This window comes from Apis laboriosa, unplaced genomic scaffold (genome assembly GCF_014066325.1).
Source record: "Apis laboriosa isolate Shangri-la unplaced genomic scaffold, ASM1406632v1 scaffold14409_cov159, whole genome shotgun sequence".
In the NCBI taxonomy this organism is placed as follows: Eukaryota; Metazoa; Arthropoda; class Insecta; order Hymenoptera; family Apidae; genus Apis; species Apis laboriosa.
Window position 1 is genome coordinate 28,768 of NW_025221511.1, and position 19,527 is coordinate 48,294.

Genomic DNA, 19,527 nt, shown 5'->3' on the forward strand with positions numbered 1-19,527 from the left:
ATGCGCTATTTTTGTCATTGATCAAAATTAAAATTATTCACGACAGAAAGATGGCACTGATGAGATACAAGAAAGTAAAAAAAAAAAAGCATGGATTCAAAATATTTTTCTTGATCTTCGATTCACAAAGACATCTTATTTCGTTTCTTGTGATCAGGTTGAATCCAGAGACGCATAAATATAGTATATCATACCTTTATAAAAACGCGCAGAAATACATGGTTGATGAACCAAAGGAAATCGTAGATTCGTCACGGATATTATTTTTACTGCGTCATGAATTCAATATCCCTCGCAAATAGAAAAAACATGGGGTGACTATATGTTTTCTTTTAAATTTCCTATATTATGCTATCACGATCTAATAGACTTTCTTTCAGAAATCGATACAGAACAATAGAGAATGTATTTGACAAAGTTTCGAGAAATCTCAACGATCCTTTGCTATCGGAGTATTGGTATTATAAAGCGAAAAATGGGACAAAATGATCGATGGGACAGATATCCTTGTTTGAAAGGATCTAGAGAATGGGTACAATTCATATTATTGGATATCATTGGATAGAATCGTAAGAAGTTTGTGCAGCCTCGTTGAATCGAAATCAAAGAATAGGAACAAGGTTAAAAAAAAGGACGAAAAGGAAAAAAATCTCGATCGATTTTCTCTTTTTTCAAAATTTATTTTCTAATATGCGACTGGAATTGTTGAGTGATCTGGACGATAGAACCTTTGTCTATTTCACGAGATTGAAGTAATGAGAATTGAGGACAACGTGAAACGAGAAAGTTATCTATCATTTTTCTCGTTAGTGAAGGAAAAGACATTGCGAGAAAATAGAATTGTTATGTTATTGTGAGGACCCATCTGTGTTGTTAAATTGAAATGGAATAAAGAATTATAGGAAGAAAATGGAATAGAAAGAAGAAAAAGTTTCTTTGAATTAATGGAATCGGATTTGAATAGAAAAGAGAGAGAGAGAAAAGGTGAAAAGATAAAGAAAGGGGTAATATAATCAAGAGGAAAGGATCTTCCTTCGAAAGGATACTTATCCGGCATACGAATTGGCTTATTATCAAAGCAATTTACTTCAATTTCTACCGATTTTGTGAAATTGAGACGAAAAAGAAAAAACCTTGATTTTCCTTTCTTTTCTATCTTACAAGAGACACGGACAATATCAAGCACATGAGCTCATCCACGAGAATTTGTCCCATTTTACTGCTCGCCCCTTCCTCTTCTACCTTGTGCTTTTTCTATATCTCTGCACCGTTCAGGCCGAACGAAAGCGCTAAAAATACGAATTTATATGCGCGATCATGTTGTACATGTGCCTCTTTCTGAGAAAAAAAAAGAGAGGGGAGAAATGCGAGATAATTTTAAATGTCTGATCTACGATTTCGACGATGGAAGAAAGAAAACATGATGAATTCATATGCACAAATCAAAAGGCAAAATAATTTTGACATGGAAAAATTATTGATGAGAATTTTAATAGAAATTTTTAGTCTGAAAGAAATATGATTTGGTAAGATTTAATAAAAAAAAATCAAATAAACTTCTCAAATTTATAATTTTAATAGAATCTAATTTAAAACGCTTTGTATTATTTTTCTTATGAAATTTAGTTCATCAAGATTTCATAAGTAATACCATGCATGTTTCAGTAATGTGATCATCACGTGCATTATTTTTGTTTAATTGCGTTTGGTAAAACGACTTAATAGCACGTCTGATACGTGTTATCTAACGTCAAACCACAATCGTGAAATAACAGTTTAATGAGCAGATTGTAACGTTTCGTTTAAAGAGTTTAAGTAAGGCGTTAAGATAGGTCGGAATTTATTTGTTATGTACAATTGGAAATGATTGAATTTAGAGATTATAGAAGTAGAAACTTGACAAGATTTATAGTTGATCTTGTATTTTAAAGTGTTACAAATCTTATATTTTAAGACTTGAAGTCATTTAGAGAATGATTGTATTGTTTGAAATAAACGAAAATTATTTTAATAAGTTTATAATAAGTATTTCTTTATAAAGATTAAAGCTGTCGCGTAATTGCGTAATTATATATTTTTAATTATAAAATAGAATTTTATTTTAAATTTCATTTTATCTTATTCTTATCAAGAGTTAATCATAAATTTCACAACGAATTTTCAAACGATCATTATACGTTTCTAATTCGATAATAATCATTTAATTTCTAAAAAGTGAAATACTAATCACTTATTTTAATGATTTTAATAATTTAATTTAATAATTTCTCTGGAAATCTTTAAAATATCATGTTTGTATCATTAAATAAGTTGAAAAATTATAATCAAAGGTTTTTTTTCTAAATAATTTGAAAATAAAAAATATGCATAATCTTCCTCTTATAACTTACAGTATCTCACGTTCTGTTTGAGCAGACACAATGTATCTAATAATATTTTTCATTTCAACATGACTGCATTTTACCAACGATGCAACCAATGATAGAGTACAAGTTACGCGTATGGCGATCCGAAAAATACGAGGAGATTAATCGTCTTTTGTCGTTCTAAAACGCCATCATTTTACGACGCAATCTTCTTTTTATTTCTTCAAGAAACATTATGTTTAAACCGTATCAGTGTTCAAATCGTATTTCTTTAAAATTTATCGCACGTCCATGTCCATGATTTCCATTATCGTTCCATTAAGCCGCTAATAAAACGTCAAAGCCGCGTTATTTACAACTAATAACATAATTCCCTGTTCGCACTCTATCGTACCATTTATTTTCCTTCTCTTTTTCCATTTCTTTTCACCTGATTCGGTTCGCTTCTTCTTCGAGTTTTTTGCCCTCGCCACTGATCGTCTAACCATTTCGGCCAACAGTTAAATTATCCTTCCTATTACAATTAAATTATCCTTCGCAAGAAACGTATAATTTCACAATACATTAAGTGTGCATCGATCGTACTATGCACAGTGTTTGAGCAGCATGAATTAATAAACCGATCGAGTTGAAATTTGTAGACCTCGAGTTTGGTTTTTGTCATGAGCTCGGTATGATAACGATTTGAAACTCGAAAGATCAATCTGTTTTAGATCTTTCTCGTGTCATCAATGAGAATAACATCATGGTTGGATAATAATAGGGATACAGAGTACACGTGAAATATTCGAGTCGAATTATATGCGAATGCTCTCAGCACTATTTAGAACAGCTGACTCATATCGTGTTAAGATACAAGAATCATCTATTAGCAAACAATACTTTCCTATGAGAATCCATTGTGATCTACATTACTATAACCTCGATCGAAGAATTTTTCGTTCAGGGTTGCTTTTCCCACTCAATGAAGCAAAATATAAGAATTGTATTTAATATACTATTTCAATCCTTTTTTTACAAGTGTTATCAAGAAAGATAATAAATTTTAGAAATTATCAACATTTTTTTTTAAATTCATTAAGATACATAAACGTTCTAAATCTTATATTTTGATTATAAATTTTTCATATGAAAGTGTATCCATTAAATGAATAGTAGTATATTTCTTAAAATATTATATTAACAATTTATTACATGAGAATCTTAGGGCATTGTAATGCTATGTCTTTATTACAATATACACGAGGAAAATATATGTATATACGATCTGAAACATTTAAAAATTTTTTTTCAGACTGTATCACGACCACGTGAAAGGGGGACAAAAGCTCATAATAACTAGCTCTGTCCATGCAAAACGTAGCTGTACAGTCTGGAGCTAAGAGCACTATACTTTTGACGCTTCAAGTGACAGAGCATGATGTGCATGCTGATCACGTATGCTTGCTAACAGCATCGAATACATACACACGAGCTTTTCACATGTACACATGCAACGTGTGTACCTTTTAATTGACCTCGGTTCCTAGCGATTTTTTCTCTTGCTCGTTTATCGGTAGTTACGGCCCTTCGTCTAAATCATTGCCAAAATGCAAGCTATGCATCCATTAAAACTTGATTTATTATACGATCCACGACGAAGATTGCGTCGTTTTTCGCGCTAACTTCGCTAATTATCCGCTCGGTGGATAGTTTTTCGTGCGGAAGAAGAAGGGTGCATAAAATTAGAAACTCTGGGAATTCGCGAGTTTCGCTCGTTTCGAGCCACTTGCGAGAAGTTTTACGTGCTTTCGACATCCATTTTAATTTAGGTGTGTTAATGATAATTGAAAATAATACTTTGTTCCTATTTTTCTGTCTTGCACGATGGATATTGCAGTTGTTAATAAAATTTATTAATCTTCCGTAATTGGAATTTTATTTGCTTATGAGAAAAGTGATAGTGGTTAAATATAATTTTTCACTATAATTTGTTGTTTTGAAGCATTTGATAACGATATAATATTATCTATTCTGACTTTAATATATTAAAAATTCGCACAATATGCTAATTTTATTTCATTACATGACTCTTGAAGATTATTAATATTAACGAATAAATAAAAGAAAATAAAATTACAATCTTCAATTAATAAATTATCGCTAATTACTTTTGATTTTTAAAAAATTAAATCAAGACGAAAATAATTTTCGAAATAGAAAGTTATTTAATTCATAAAATATACATTTCCATACACATTCATGTTTCTATACGGCCAGCTGATATGCTTTCATCGAGTCTTCATCCTGCATTCGCGTGCTTACTAAAAGAAAAAGGAGCGCATGTAAACATTTGGCGATAAATAGAACGAATGTATGGGTTCTTTCAACGAGAAATGAATGAAAGTATATCGTATCGTATGATTCAGGTGATATTCGAAAGAATATTTTAAAAGGGCCACGTAAGAACGTGAACGTTTACTGCCAATAAAAGCAGCATATTTCACGCGTGTATACACGCTTGGCTAAATTTACTTACGTGGGAAACTGGTTTCACGCGTTCCGATGCGTTCGTTTCACACCTCGAATCGCGAATTTTTTCTCCACGAATATCTTTAACGAAAGATTCGATTAATGCGTGTCAGATACACGATCGAAATTCGAGATTATCATGAATTTTTCTCCTTGAGTGATTATCATTATTGAAATATCAATTAATAAGTGATCAATTAATATTGAAATTCCAGATTTTTTATAAAATCGTAGAATGTACAATATCTAATTGGATTTAAAGTTCACACAAAGCAATGATAACGAGACAACGCAATTGTCGATGACGTAATGATATAAAGAATGAACTACTTACTTAAATTGTGGCGAATATTATCGCGAACGTTTTCTCGCGATCTTCGTTATCAATGTCGTTAAATATTGTGTCATAATTATTCTTGTATTCGATAGGATGATCGATTATTTAACGACATAGTATTGAGAGAGATTGATTTTGAATTGCAAATTTAATAACGATCACGATATTTTTCGAGATTATATAGATATGATATAGAATTAATAAAATAATGAATATTTTTGATTTTTAATTGTTAAAGTATTTTTGATATTAATAAAATAGAAAATCTCAATTATAGATTCTTAATTCTAAAGTTAAAAGATTTTTTTATTGAATATTGAATTTTTTCATGTAATTAGATTCAATATAATTCTTTCGTGTAATCGCATGAAACTTTATCTCGGAAGACTTTGAGAGGTTAAACTTCATAAAAGAAACGAAGAATACGATCTTGAAAATAGGCACGTTTCAAAGATTAATGGTGACAATTGTAGATGGTATTTCTGAAAGATAAAAAATATAGGAAAACATGCATTCGTTTCTATATTCGTTCTATTTCTATATACACATATATTAATACTCAAATTTGTATTAAATATTGAAAAAGAATCCACATTTCTATTGGTAAAAAATCAATATAAAAAAAATGAATCGCTAAATTTTGATATTCTTTTATCAAAATTGAACAACTGAAATATCAGAAATATTAAAAACAAAATTTCCGATGTACGAGCTTTAGTGTCTTTTCAAATCGATACAAGGGATGAGATGTAAAATTATTACATACCAAATTATATATTAATTATTTGGTACACACTAAAATTATTATACACTATACGAATTTTAAAATATCATAAATTCAGATCGTTAAAATATCAAATCTTAATAACAGATTATATATATTTTACAATAAAATTATCAAAATTTTTCTCGTTTTCTTTTCAGACGAACAAGAACGCGTTCAAAAGAAGACCTTCGTCAACTGGATCAATTCTTATCTTTCCAAGGTAAGAAAAATTAGAAGAAAACTTCGAGTGAAACTCGTGGAAATATATACGTATTTTGAAACCAGGTAACAGGGTAAACGACCTTTGAATCTTTCCACCATTTTTCTTTCGTGATCAATCCATCTTTAAATATCTCTCATACAGAAAATGTTACGCAAGCTTTTTTCCCTTCTTCCTTTTTTATCGTCTCTTCTATATAATAAGGCAACATTGAAATTACTTCTCATCACGAATATCAAAAGTTCGGTGGAATAACTCGTGCCTGGCTCGCGAGTCTCGATACCTCTCCCCTACTTCCGCACTTCCGGATACTTGGAAACTTGAATTAGAAATCCCGGACCTGTTTCCTCGAAACGTGCTCTACAAGCTGCACGACATTGCGTTCAAAAACATTAAATCTTGCTAAATTTCTCATGAAATTTAAAAAAGATTTAAAAAATCTTGAAACGTGATATTTATTTTAAAAATTTCATCATTGATTAATTCGCTTAGACCTCTATAATTCTGATAAAATTTTTTAATAATAGTAAATAATTTTACGATTATTCATTGTTCTTTTTATATTTTATATTTTATAATCTCAAAGATTTTTCTTTGAGAATAAGATATGAAGAACGTAATATGAATAATTGGAACAATTTTTAGAGAAGTCCACCGCTTCGAGTGGATGATTTAATCGAGGATCTCAAGGATGGCACCCGCCTACTCGCATTGCTTGAAGTTCTGTCCGGTGAGAAGTTGGTAAGTTTGGCATAACAGCTTCTGTATCGTAACTATCGATCAATAGAATAGATACGTATGAAACGCATTTCTTTGTTCGCAGCCGGTGGAAAGGGGTCGTAACTTGAAAAGACCTCATTTTCTTAGCAACGCGAACACTGCGCTTCAATTCTTACAAAGCAAAAAAGTGAGTAACGATTCCTCTCAAAATAAAAATTTAGAATCACTAGAATTAGAAAAATTCATTCACATTAAATTTTAATAATTTTTTCTTAAATCTTAAATTCAAAAATTCATTTTCGGAGTTTACATTCACGATTTCAAAAATTTAAGTTTAAAATTTCGAAAATTCAAAATATAGAATACATTAGTAATTATTATTCATGATTGTTTATTACAGATCAAGCTAGTGAACATAAATTCGTCCGATTTAGTAGATGGACGACCGCCCGTAGTGTTAGGCTTGATATGGACTATCATCTTATACTTCCAGGTAGACTCTCTTTCGTTCGTACAGTCGAATACAAATCGAAGCTACAAAAAAAGCACAATTGTACAATTAGAATGCGGTAGTTGCTTAAGTAAGACGCTCGTGCCACATCAAATTACATAAACGCGTTATAATATCCGTGCGGCAGCATTGCGACGATCGTTTGCAGCGGGGATTAATTTGCTCGTATAACAAAGTTGTTCAATTTCCTCATAAAATTCTTTGCAAGAATTCACAAACATTCTATATACAAATACAGTCTTTTTTCTTCTTTTTTTTTTATATCTTAATAATTTTCCTTCCCGTTAAAAAAGAAATTAATCCTCGTTAAGAGCGAAAGAAGAAAGAAAGTTACATTGCATTCTGCTAACCGTATTTATTCCATAAAAACAAGCTACGATCCAAGGATCGAAAAAAGGTGAGTAGCTATTTAAAAAAAGAAAAAAAAAAGAAACGAGTAAAAGAAAAGAGATTATCATCTACGATGTTAATAAAAACAATAAAGCAGTAGAGAAAATATATGTGTGTACAAAGGAAAGTGTTAAATTAGCACGCACCTACATGATCTTACGCATCACCCTAGTACGCACGCTAATCCTTCCTTTTGTGAGTCTTTTTTGTTTTCAACCTTACCTCCCCCCCCCCCCCCTATACGCCCTATTGTTGTTTGAATATCATATTCCGCGGTCCACTGATCCGGTATTTTTCTAGATCGAGGAGAATACCAGAGCATTGGAATATCTTGGACAAACGTGGGGTAGTCAGAGCAGCTTGGAGAGTCTGAGTACTCAGGGGTCGGCGACCAGCGAGAGAAAACGCATCAGTAGCGAGAAATGGAAGCAGGGAGCGAGAAAGACTCTGCTTCAGTGGGTCACCAATGCTCTGCCAAAGTTAGTGTTCTATACACGTTATTATATTTATATAATGTAGCTTATATTTATAACTATAATATTTACGTTTAATGTATTTTCGCATCAACCATGTAAAAATAATATCGACCACGCGAAAGTACACTCCTTTTCAAAAATCTTTGCATATCTTGTTACAAAGATTTAATGTAGATTTTTAATTTTAGATTGGCGCATGTTTTTTAATTAAATTATTGATACATAGAAATTTAAAAAATATTTGCATTATATTTATTGTACTATATATTTACATTTTAATTAATTAAGTAATTAAATAAATATATTAGATTTCATCTCGTTTAGTACTTTCATATGATTATAAAAAATTGATTTTATAATCAAATGTAGTATATTAAAAATGCTTCATTAAAATATAACACAAAATACTTACTACTGTTATTGTAATTCTAGAGTAAGACTGTAATAGATATAATTTATTCCAAATTTATTTCTAATTTATTCCAAAGACATTCACAAGCATTGAAACAAGAATCAATATTAAAATATTTATGTTTAATTACAAATTTCATTTACAAAACGGATCAAATCTTCACAGGGACATAAAAGTACGAGACTTCGGTGAAAGCTGGCGCGATGGCAACGCCTTCCTGGCTATCATCGACGCGATCAAAGCGAATTTGGTGAACATCGCCGCCATGAGAGAAGCAACGAACAGAACACGTCTAGCGACCGCGTTCCACGTGGCCGAATCCGAATTGGGTATCGCCAAACTCCTCGATCCCGAGGATGTCGACGTTCCTCAGCCGGACGAGAAATCGATAATGACCTACGTTGCCCAATTTTTGCACAAATATCCGGAACCAGGATCCGCAGCTTCCGATTCGTTCGCGGCTGTGCAACAAGAGTACGATGGTCTGCTCGCTTGGCTTTACGAACGACTCAAATACTTGGAACAGATGGGCAGTTCCCCGTTGGGTTATGATGTATGTTTTAAAAATATTAGAATTATTTTAATATGGTAGAACGCTTGTTTTTAACGTTTCTTTTGTTCGAAATTCGTTTTCGAAGGAATACGCCGCGGTAAAAGCGGAAGTCGAGCAGCAGAGAATTGTGTATAATAAGCTGCAACGTCTTGTCGAGACTCCTAGCATGATCAGCATCACTCGAGATTCTTGGAGACACGTGCAGAATCTATGGAAGACCTTGGAAATGCTTGTAAGTTAGAACTAATAACTTAACATTTTCATATATGCTTTCATATATGCTGTCAATTAGTAATTCTCGAATTGAAATGTAAATAATATTCATACATATGCGAATAATAAGAAACTGATCATAATAATTATCATAAAGTATAGAGTGGATTTAAATTTTCATTTTATCGATATATTCAGAATGTACATACATATATATATATATATATATATATATATATATATATAGTTTATATAGTAATGTATTTTATTAAAAATAATTCTTGAAACATTATTATTTTCAATTAATTTATCAATATTTAATCGCTAAATAGAATTCATACATAAGAAGATTCTCTTTCTAGATGTTACGCTGGCTTTGGGTCTTAGATTCCTACTTACCAGGCGAATTAAGCGTTGTAGGCAGATGGTTGTGTCGTGCAGAAGATCTTCTATTATCCGACAACAACATCCCAGAAGAAATGACAGAAGAAACAGCCAACATAATATCGAATAAGCTCGAAGAACACAAGAAGTTCTTCCTCGATCTTCCGTCCATGACGGAGCGATTTCAAGCGGCGAGGGGTTCCGAGGCTGCATTGAAAGTGCATCCTCAACAATTGAACGAGATGGCGGCTCGATTGGACAGCTTGCCGGATCGTGCCGCCAAACGTAGAATCCGACTCAAGTTTCTGGAGCACAAATGTTGCCTTATTGCTTTCTTGTTCTTAGTCGAGACGAAGTTGAAGGGATGGAGCGTGAAATATGGCACGGAAGAGAGTGTACATCAGATGTTGGAGCAATATAGAAACTTCGTGTCTCGAAATAGAATTTTCCAGGAATTCCAGAAAGCGTATTTGGACATGCAACAAATCGTCGAGGATTATAAACGCGAAGGCAATGTTGGTAAGTGATAGTTATTTTATATGATTTAGGTTGTTAGGGATTGCTTAGTGTAACGATTTATCAATTTCATTAATATGAAAAAAGTTGTATTTACTACAAAAAATTTATTATTTAAGATTGCTAATACTTAATGAATATTTTTCTATCAATTTTTAATACTTAATTTTAATACTTAATGAATAATTTTCTATCAATTTTATTAATAAAAAAAAGAGTGTAAAAAAATTCAATAAAATGAAGGAATATGAAGTACACTATAAATTTTTAGTATATAAAAATCTTTTATTCATTAGACCAAGAAGAAAGCGCAAATATCGACCGTTTTATGAGAGAGACCAGCGACAAATGGAAGAGCGTATCCATGGATCTTCGTTGCGTGCAAAGCATGCTCGAGGAAGTAGTAGCCTATTGGCGTCGATGGAACGTCATCTCCGACGAATTCGTAACCTGGTTGAATCGCGCTGAACCTGCCTTGCACCTTCCCGAAGAAGATAAAATGGAATTCTTCCAAGACATAAGCGTATGGAAGGATAAACACCAACAACTATCCGACACAGTGACATTTTTAATCGCCACATCTGACGAATCAGTCGCCTTGCAACTGAAACAACGTTATTCGAATCTCACGTCCAGATGGGAATCTCTATTCCAAGAAGCGAAGCAATATATGCACGCTGGAGACGTTATAAGAAATAGAAAAGATTATAGAGCAGGAGTGGAGACATTGCAAAAGTGGCTGAGAAACGTCGAAACAGCTTTGTCAGCCACTGATCTAACCACAACTGAAAAAATTAAAGCTTATGGTGAGAAGTTGCAAATCTTCCACAACGAGGTAGAAGGGATCGAAGATCTGTTCAAGAGTATCAGCAAGAAGTTTCAAACGCTTATTCAAGATTTGTCTCGTGACGAAGTGGATAAGATGATGAACACTTTGAAGAAAGAGAAAGAAGCTCTGGTCAAAGTACGAGCTTTGATACCGATGCAATTGCATTTGTATCATCAACTTTTGGTCCAGCAAGAATCTCTAGAAGCTGGTCAAAAGGAAATAGCTGCCTGGTTAGACGAAGCAGAGAGAATGTTGACCAATATCGATCTGTCACGTGGTAGGGAACATATTCTGGCACAGTTAGATCGTCACAAAGCTTTCTTTTCGAGAACTTTGTATTACAAATCTATGCTAGAATCTAAGAACAAAGTATTCACCAGCATAGTAAAGTCTGTGGACAGTCACGCTGACGTAGCCACCGCAGAAGGTGGAAGAACATTGAGAGAATTGAACGAACGATTCAACAGAGTTTCCCAAGCGGCTCAAGCCTTGGAGCAACGACTTCAGGAAGCTGTCAGATGCTGGACCAAATTCAAAGAGTGCGAGAGACAAGTCTGCGAATGGCTATCAGTCGCAGAAACCATGATGAATGATAAACATACCGATAATAGACGATCCATAGAATACCATAAGAATTTCTTCAGCAATGTTAACGAGAAATGGATTCAAGATTTCGTAAACGCTGGACAGGATTTGAAAAGTATTTTGCCTGTCGAGCAGCAAGCTCCTATTTCAGAAGCTGTAGAATCGCTTCAGAAACGTTGGAAGGAGGTATTAACCTTCGCTCCTCTTCATTTGATGAGACTTGAGTTCCGTTTGGATGAAGCTACGTTCTTACAATATCTGAAAGAAATTGAAGTAGAAGTGAATTCAGAGCAGCAGGCTCTAATGAAGAACGATAATGTGGAGAGCATACTGCAAAGAAACAAGGAATTTTTCGTAAATCGTGGCACTGTACTCGAGGTGGAGAAGTGCCTGCAGACTCTGAAGAAGATCAGTGATGCATATAGTCAGTTGAAACCTAACGATACCAGCTTGGCTGAAGCCGCACAACACGCTGAAAATCTGTGGGAGGATTCTGCTCAGAGAGTGGAACGTTTGAGGGAACAACTGAAGCAAGTGCCTGAGCAATGGGCTGCTTATAAGAAGAAGTGAGTATTATAAAGATAGAATTTACCAAACTTTTTTGTTTCTTTATCAATTTTTGTTCATACGAATTATCATCTCAGATTCGATGAAATGGTACGATGGATGGACCATGTGGACAGTAATTTGAGAACCATATTGCACGAGGTGAACACTTTAGAGGAATTCGAGACAGAGAAAACGATATTCCAGGTAAGAAATATTTTCATTCACATTTTTAAAGAATATCTCGAATTTTCAAATAAGTCATTATTACGAATCATTATTGATTTAAAACATTTATTTCTTCATCATGCGCATTTAAATATTTCTTTTACGTTCTTTCCTTGCATCGCTCACACTGGATAGGTTCAAGTTTTAACGGTAAATATAATCACGCACATTTCACGATAGAAATTCGATAATGAGGATCATCTTACAATAATTCATAAAAAAGAAAAAGTATATATTGTATTACAACTTTCTCTTTACTGTTCTGTAGAAAATATGCAGAGAAGCAGACAGCAAGCGCGAAGAAATGAAATGGTTGGTCCAAACTCTCGACAGCCTGACTTCCAATCGTTCTGATCATGAAGCTCTTTCAGAGCAAAATCGTTTAGAACAGCTGATCACTCGTTACAAGAATCTGATACCAACAATAGAGATTACTATGACGAAAACTGATATTTATTCAAAGAGTTACACTTATAGAAAGGAAGTTCGTGAAGTGTGCACTCTTTTGCACAAAGTCAAAGATCAATCTAAGATAGATGTAGTAGCAGAAAGTCCAGAAACCTTGAAGACCGCAGTCACTCATCAAGAGAGCCGTCTTAGTCAGCTAGAACAACAGAGATCAAATATCGTGAGCATGCTACAACGTGGTAAGGATCTTTTAAAAGATCAACACGCTCCTCCATTTGTGTCCTTGGAGGTACAGCAATTAGAATCCAGCTGGAATGACACGTATGGACAAAGCGTAGAGACTTTGAAGTCTCTGAAGAGTTCGCAAAAGTTGTGGAACACTTATCTGCAGCAGAAAGAGGAGATTTTGAAATTGATCGAACAAGCTGAAGAAGAATTAAGAAAAATCGAATCGACTACTTATTACGATGCTTCACAAGTATCATCCGATCTGCAGAGCAAACAAGATTTCAGTTCCACTTTGAGAAAATCTGCCGAGGAGTTGCTGAAAAAGTTGCAAGAGACGTATAGCCATTTGACAGAAGTCGCAGCACCGGAAAAGAAAGAAGTGTTGAAGAAAGAGATCATTCATACCGAAAAGAGAATGGAGACCACTCTGAAAACTGTCCAAGAGAAAGTGGTTTATCTACAGGAGCACAGTACCAGATGGAATAAATTCCAAACAAAATTGAATGAATTGCAATTGTGGACTCAACAGAGTGCTCCGCAATCAATTGCAGATACTGAGAATTTAGCAACAACTCCTGAAGAGATGGTCTATAGAACTGAGAGTTTACAGAAGGAAATTATAGAAAGAACCAGAACATTGAAATTCCTCGAAGAAGAATCTCAGAAACTCGTAAAAGGTATGATAGTCTGACGTTTCTGTAAATTTTCTATTTATTTTCAAAATTATAAATAATTTTCTCGCGTTTTCAGGTGGTGTTGATAGTCTTCCAGCCAAGCAGTTGCGCAGTGATATCATAACACTCGAAAGAAGTATCGAAACCCTTCAAAAGAGCATCGTAGCTCAACGTCAAACAGCTGAACAAAATTTACAAACCTGGAAGGAATACGAGAAAGGTATTCAAGAGCTAAAACCTTGGATCGAAGAAGCAGAATCAAAAGCAGCTACTATAGGCAGCAAACCAACCACTCTAGCTCAGGCAGCTCACATGTTGGAAACAGCCAGAGCATTTGAAATACGATGCCAACAACATTTTCCTCAGATTCAAGATCTATCTTTGATTAGTCAACGAATAACAGGAAAGACATCAGCTTCCGACGAAGTGGATGCCGTTCATACTCGTTGGAACGCTGTGCACGACATAGCAGTTCAAACGACTACGAAATTGGACAAGTTGGTTACTTCGTGGAACAGCTTCGAATCTGAGATAAAAGAATTCAACGAGTGGTTGGAAAGATCCGAGAGAACGGTGCTCGTGGAACCAAACGCCGAGACACCCGAAATATCAGTGCTGGAAAAGGAATTGGCACGATTGAAGGATTTCAACAAGACTATATCTGATCATCAGGCGCAATTGATATCGCTGACCCAGGTTTCTGATCACATCAGCCACGGATTATCTTTGGAAGGAGCAACTAATTTGAAGGCTCGAGTCTCGGACATTAAAGCCAGAGTCAGCAAGCTGGCCGACACGGTCAGATTGCAGATCAACCGTGTGTCCGACTCGTTGTTAGCTCGCCAAGAATTTCAAATGAAAATCACCGATTTCGAGAACTGGATGTCGCGATTGAGATCCAATATCGCTGAGATCAGCGATGCCACTGTCGATACGGTTGATACGAATCTTCAAGCCGTGCACGCATATATCCAAGAACATTCTGAAAAGCAGCCAAGCTTGGAAGCTATCTGTCAAGAGGTGAAGGATATATGTCCCAAAGGATCTATGCAGGCGACAGTTGCCTTGGTTGATACTTATACCAATCTGGAGAAAAAGTACAAGGCTCTGGGAGATGATTTGCAACAGAAAAAGAAAGGATTGGAGAAGTGGATAGAGCTATTGAGTTGGTTGAACGATGCCAACGCTCAATTGAGCCATTGTAAGTACGAAGCTGAAGCTAGAAAGCCTACCATTGCTGATTTGGAGAGATTTTCGTCCGAATTACGGACTATTTATGACAAGATTGAAACGTGGAAACAACATGTTTTGCCTGACAGTGCTATTGGAATACAAATTAGGGACAAACAGGGAAAACCTCTTTCCGCGTCAGGTTTGTTGATCGACTTGGAGAACAAGGCATTGTCTCTGCAAAATGAGATATCAGCGAAACGCGATAGACTGGAAAATCTTGGTGCCAGATGGAACAATTTCAGAACATTGCAGCAAACGATCACTGAGAAGATATTGAATACGCAAACTGCTCTTCAAGAGACGGTTTACAACGTTGACTCATGCAAACAATTAGCTCCTGCTGTAGAAAAGATCGATCAATTAATCGAAGAACATCAGAAGAGGGAACAGGAGAAAGAGATCCTCCACTTTGAAGGTAGTTCCTTGATGAAAGAGGATCAAAGATCGACGACCAATATTCAAGTAGTTCTATCCTCTGTCGATGCTAATTGGGAGAAGGTGAATGAACTTCTTCGAGAACAGAGAAAAAAATATGCTGATATGAATACAGACTGGAAGGATTACGAAGAAGCCAGACAAAAAGTGGAGAAATCTATCAAAGATGCAATTAATTTGTGTCAATCGGTGAAAGGAATATCTTATGATATCACTCAAGCGAATATTACTTTAGAAAAGCATAAGAAAGCTTTGGATGCGCTGAAGAAAGGCAGACATTTCTTGGATAAAATGGATTCGAAGGCACAACAATTGACGAAAGAAGCATCCCTCATGCCTAGATTCAATTCTGAATTAATCGAAAATGATTTGACAGAAGTTCGACAACGATACCAAGATACTTACAACGATATCAGTGAGAAATTGCAAGCCTATGAGACTCAGGTGATCATTTGGAAACAGATAGAAGAATCGAAGTCTGAACTCATCAAATGGCTCACTAATACAAACGAAGCGTTGACTACTGCGTTTGAACGTTTAATGGATGCTGAGAATTGCCAAGTAAGATTGATAAGATACAGAGAGGAGTTGCCTGGTTATCAGCAAGTGTATCAAAATATCGTGACGAAAATAGAACAACTTGTAAAATTGAACAACAATTCTGACATTCCTACTCTGAATTCCTTGCATCAGTTATTAGACGACCAATTCAATGTGGTTAAAACTTCAGCAGAAAAATTAGAATCTTTAACATCTACTTTGAACGAGAGAGAAAGGACAATTAGACAGGAAATGAAGCGATGTGGTGATTTGATCTCGAAAATCAGAGAAGATATAATCAAGTGTGACGATTTGACTGGTGAGAACACCAAGATTCTTGGTCGTATCAACAAATGTCAGGAGCTGAAAACAGAATTAGAGCAATGTGACTATACTTTGTCCAAAGTTGAAGAAACATTGACGAAAATTTCTACAGAGTATCCTAGTATCTCCAGATCGAGTTTGCCAAAGGAATTGCAAGCGCTTCAGCTTCGAAGAGACGGCGTGGCCAATCATGCTAACAAAGTGATAGCAACACTGGTAGCATTCTTGACTAAATTATATCACGAAAAATTCGGAGCTCTTCAACGTATGGTTGTGACGCTCAAAGAGAAAGTAGCTTGGTGTGAGCCTGAGCAGAGCAGTGATCGTTACAACTTGGAGGTAAAAATGGCTTCGTTGATGGACGTAGAAATTGGAATCGCCGATTGCATAGCTAGAAAAGAGGACACTGACAACTCCTTAAAGCTTCTAGCATCCGTAGAAAGTGCCGAAACTATGGCCGCCTTGAAGTCAGATCGTGACAAAGTTGAAGTCGACTTGGAATCATTGAAGAGCAGCTACAATAAAATCAAGAACGATCTCGAACGAAATATCGCTCTGTGGCAACGTTACGAACTTACTTCCGAGAATGTGTTGTCCTGGCTGAAGGAGAATGAGAATAAAATCAGAGCAGAGGCTTCCGCGTTGCTCAATTTGGATGATATCGAGCAGAAAATCGCAGAGATGACCGAAATGCAGAAAAGTGTGATGGAATATCAAAGCGAACTGAAAGATTTGACTGTTTTGGCCGAAGATATCACCAGGGTTAGCTCCGAATCAAGAGTAAATCAATACATCAGTCACTTGAACACGCGTTACGATTACGTGTTAAAGTTTTTGGCTCAACATTTGGACAGACTTCGAGAATTGAAGGAGAACAGAGATCAATATGTGGCTAACAAGAAGAAACTCGAAGCTTGGATCGAGAATGCGGAGAAAACATTGAAAGCCTACGATGAAATCACTGGTCCAAAACCTATAACTTTCTACCAATCACGTTTGAAAGAGTTAAAAGCATTTGCCGAGGAACGAGAAGTTGGACAAGCTATATTGAACAAGACAGCGGAAGCTGGCGAAGCTTTGTTTGCTAGAATTACACCAGATCAGAGAGAAATGATAAGGACGGAATTAAGAAACTTCCGTAATCGTGTGGATGCAATGGCGGATCGTTCTAACGTGATTTATAAAAAAATAGAGAGCGATATGATGCACAGATCTTCCTTCGAAGACAAATTCTCTCAAGTGAAACAGTGGCTAGCAGATGCTCAAAATAAATTAGGAGAAAAGCAAGATTTACTGCCAACGTTACAAGAAAAGAAGCTAGCTCTTCATTTGTATAGAGCTGTGGCACAGGACGTTACTGTTCACAAGAATATTCTTCAACAACTTCAAGATAGATTAAGTACAGCACCAGACGATGATGCGAGCGAAATGTTAGGCAACGTGATCGAGGCTTATGAGAAACTGTCCAACGAGGTCGAAGGGCGAATTAATATAGCGGAGAAACACGTTTCGAATCACGAGGCTTATCTTCAAACGTTTGAGAAGACTCGAGATTGGATCAACACGGTGATCAACGAAGGAACGCCGATAGTCGAGGATTTTTCAGTGGAACGAGAAACAGCGCAGAGTAAAATCACCACCATCGAGAATCTTTTGCAACAGAAAGCGGAAGGGGACCGAATCTTGGCTGATTGTAACCAGCAATTGAATATTGTCTTGGAACAAACTTCTATGCCAGGTCATCCAGCTTTGTTGTCCAATTTTGAGCAACAAAAGAAAATGTGGGAAGATTTCTTGAAGCGATGCGTGGCAGCTAGAGACAAGTTGAAACATATGTTCAATCAATGGTCCGAATTTGAGAAGATCGTAGAAGGTTTGGAGGCTTGGATCAAGCAGATGGAGACCCAGTTGAAGGATCAAAGTTTGAAGAGTACGGAAGAAGCAAAGAGAGCTCATTTGCAGAAGTTGAAGTCCTTGGAAGAAAGTATCATCGCGAAAGGAGCTGAATTTAATGCCGCCATTGAGAAGAGCCAGAGCATCGAAGCTGAGGCAGACTTAGTCACAAGAGTCTCGAGACAAACCACTAAATATCAGGCTATTAAAAATCAAATAAAGGAAGCTGTAATGCGATACGAACAATTTGTGAAAGAGCACAATACTTTCAACGTGAAATATAACCAATTATTGCAATGGATCACGGATATTAAATCGGAATTGAAGAAACACAGTGAGATCGTGGGCGATCTATCCGTATTGCAGAGCAGACAGAAGCTCATTCGAGACTTGGGCGATACTAGAACGAAGGAGAACGCTAGATTCGAATCTGTTATAGATCTTGGAGAGAAATTATACGTTCATACGTCGCCTGACGGTAGAGAAATCATCAGACAACAATTGAGAAATTTGAGAACCTTGTGGGATGGATTCACCGAAGATCTACAGAACACTATGCAAAAATTAGACCAATGTCTGATGCAATTCGCCGAATTCTCTTTATCTCACGAGCAATTGACAGCTTGGCTTCGAGACGTGGAACGCGCGATGCATCAACACACAGAATTGAAATGTACTTTGGAGGAGAAACGAGCACAGTTGCAGAATCACAAAATTATGCATCAAGAAATCATGTCTCATCAATCTTTGGTAGAGTCTGTTTGCGACAAGGCGCAACAGTTGGTAGATCAAACCAAGGATACTTCTTTGAACGTCTTTCTACCATCTATCAAGCAATTGTTCCACAACATTGTGGCAAAATCGAAGGATTTGTTAGAAAACTTGGATGATTGCGTAGAGAAGCATCATAGATTTAATTTGCAAGTGAAAAGCTTTTCTGATTGGTTGAACGGCGAGAAGGATAAGCTTGCTGAGTGCAACGATATGACTGGAGAAAGAACGGATATTTGCAGAAGACTTGCCACTTTGGCCATATTGAAGGATGATCAGATGCAGGGTGCTGAGCAGCTTGGAAAATTAAAGGAACTTAGCGACACGGTTATTAAGAGAACCGCACCGAAAGGATGGGATGCTATTAATAAGGAGATCACTATTTTGGAAGGCAATCTTCGTCAATATCTAAGTGAAATAGGTAAAAAAAATCATCAAATTATTTTTTTTTTAATATT

At 35.7% G+C, this 19,527-nt stretch overlaps 1 protein-coding gene across 6 annotated transcripts in view; it reads left to right on the top strand.

Moving 5' to 3' along the window:
* The window catches only part of LOC122721112, a 119,142-nt gene that overhangs the window by 21,791 nt on the left and 77,824 nt on the right, over positions 1-19,527 (top strand). For all 6 annotated transcript variants that reach the window (XM_043948412.1, XM_043948409.1, XM_043948411.1 and 3 more), the window contains 12 exons: positions 6,139-6,200; positions 6,846-6,941; positions 7,024-7,107; positions 7,321-7,413; positions 8,122-8,300; positions 8,875-9,262; positions 9,348-9,494; positions 9,838-10,378; positions 10,672-12,355; positions 12,434-12,542; positions 12,832-13,876; positions 13,950-19,490. In XM_043948412.1, the coding sequence (XP_043804347.1) occupies positions 6,139-6,200; positions 6,846-6,941; positions 7,024-7,107; positions 7,321-7,413; positions 8,122-8,300; positions 8,875-9,262; positions 9,348-9,494; positions 9,838-10,378; positions 10,672-12,355; positions 12,434-12,542; positions 12,832-13,876; positions 13,950-19,490 (9,969 nt within the window). The remainder of the gene's footprint in view (positions 1-6,138; positions 6,201-6,845; positions 6,942-7,023; positions 7,108-7,320; positions 7,414-8,121; positions 8,301-8,874; positions 9,263-9,347; positions 9,495-9,837; positions 10,379-10,671; positions 12,356-12,433; positions 12,543-12,831; positions 13,877-13,949; positions 19,491-19,527) is intronic.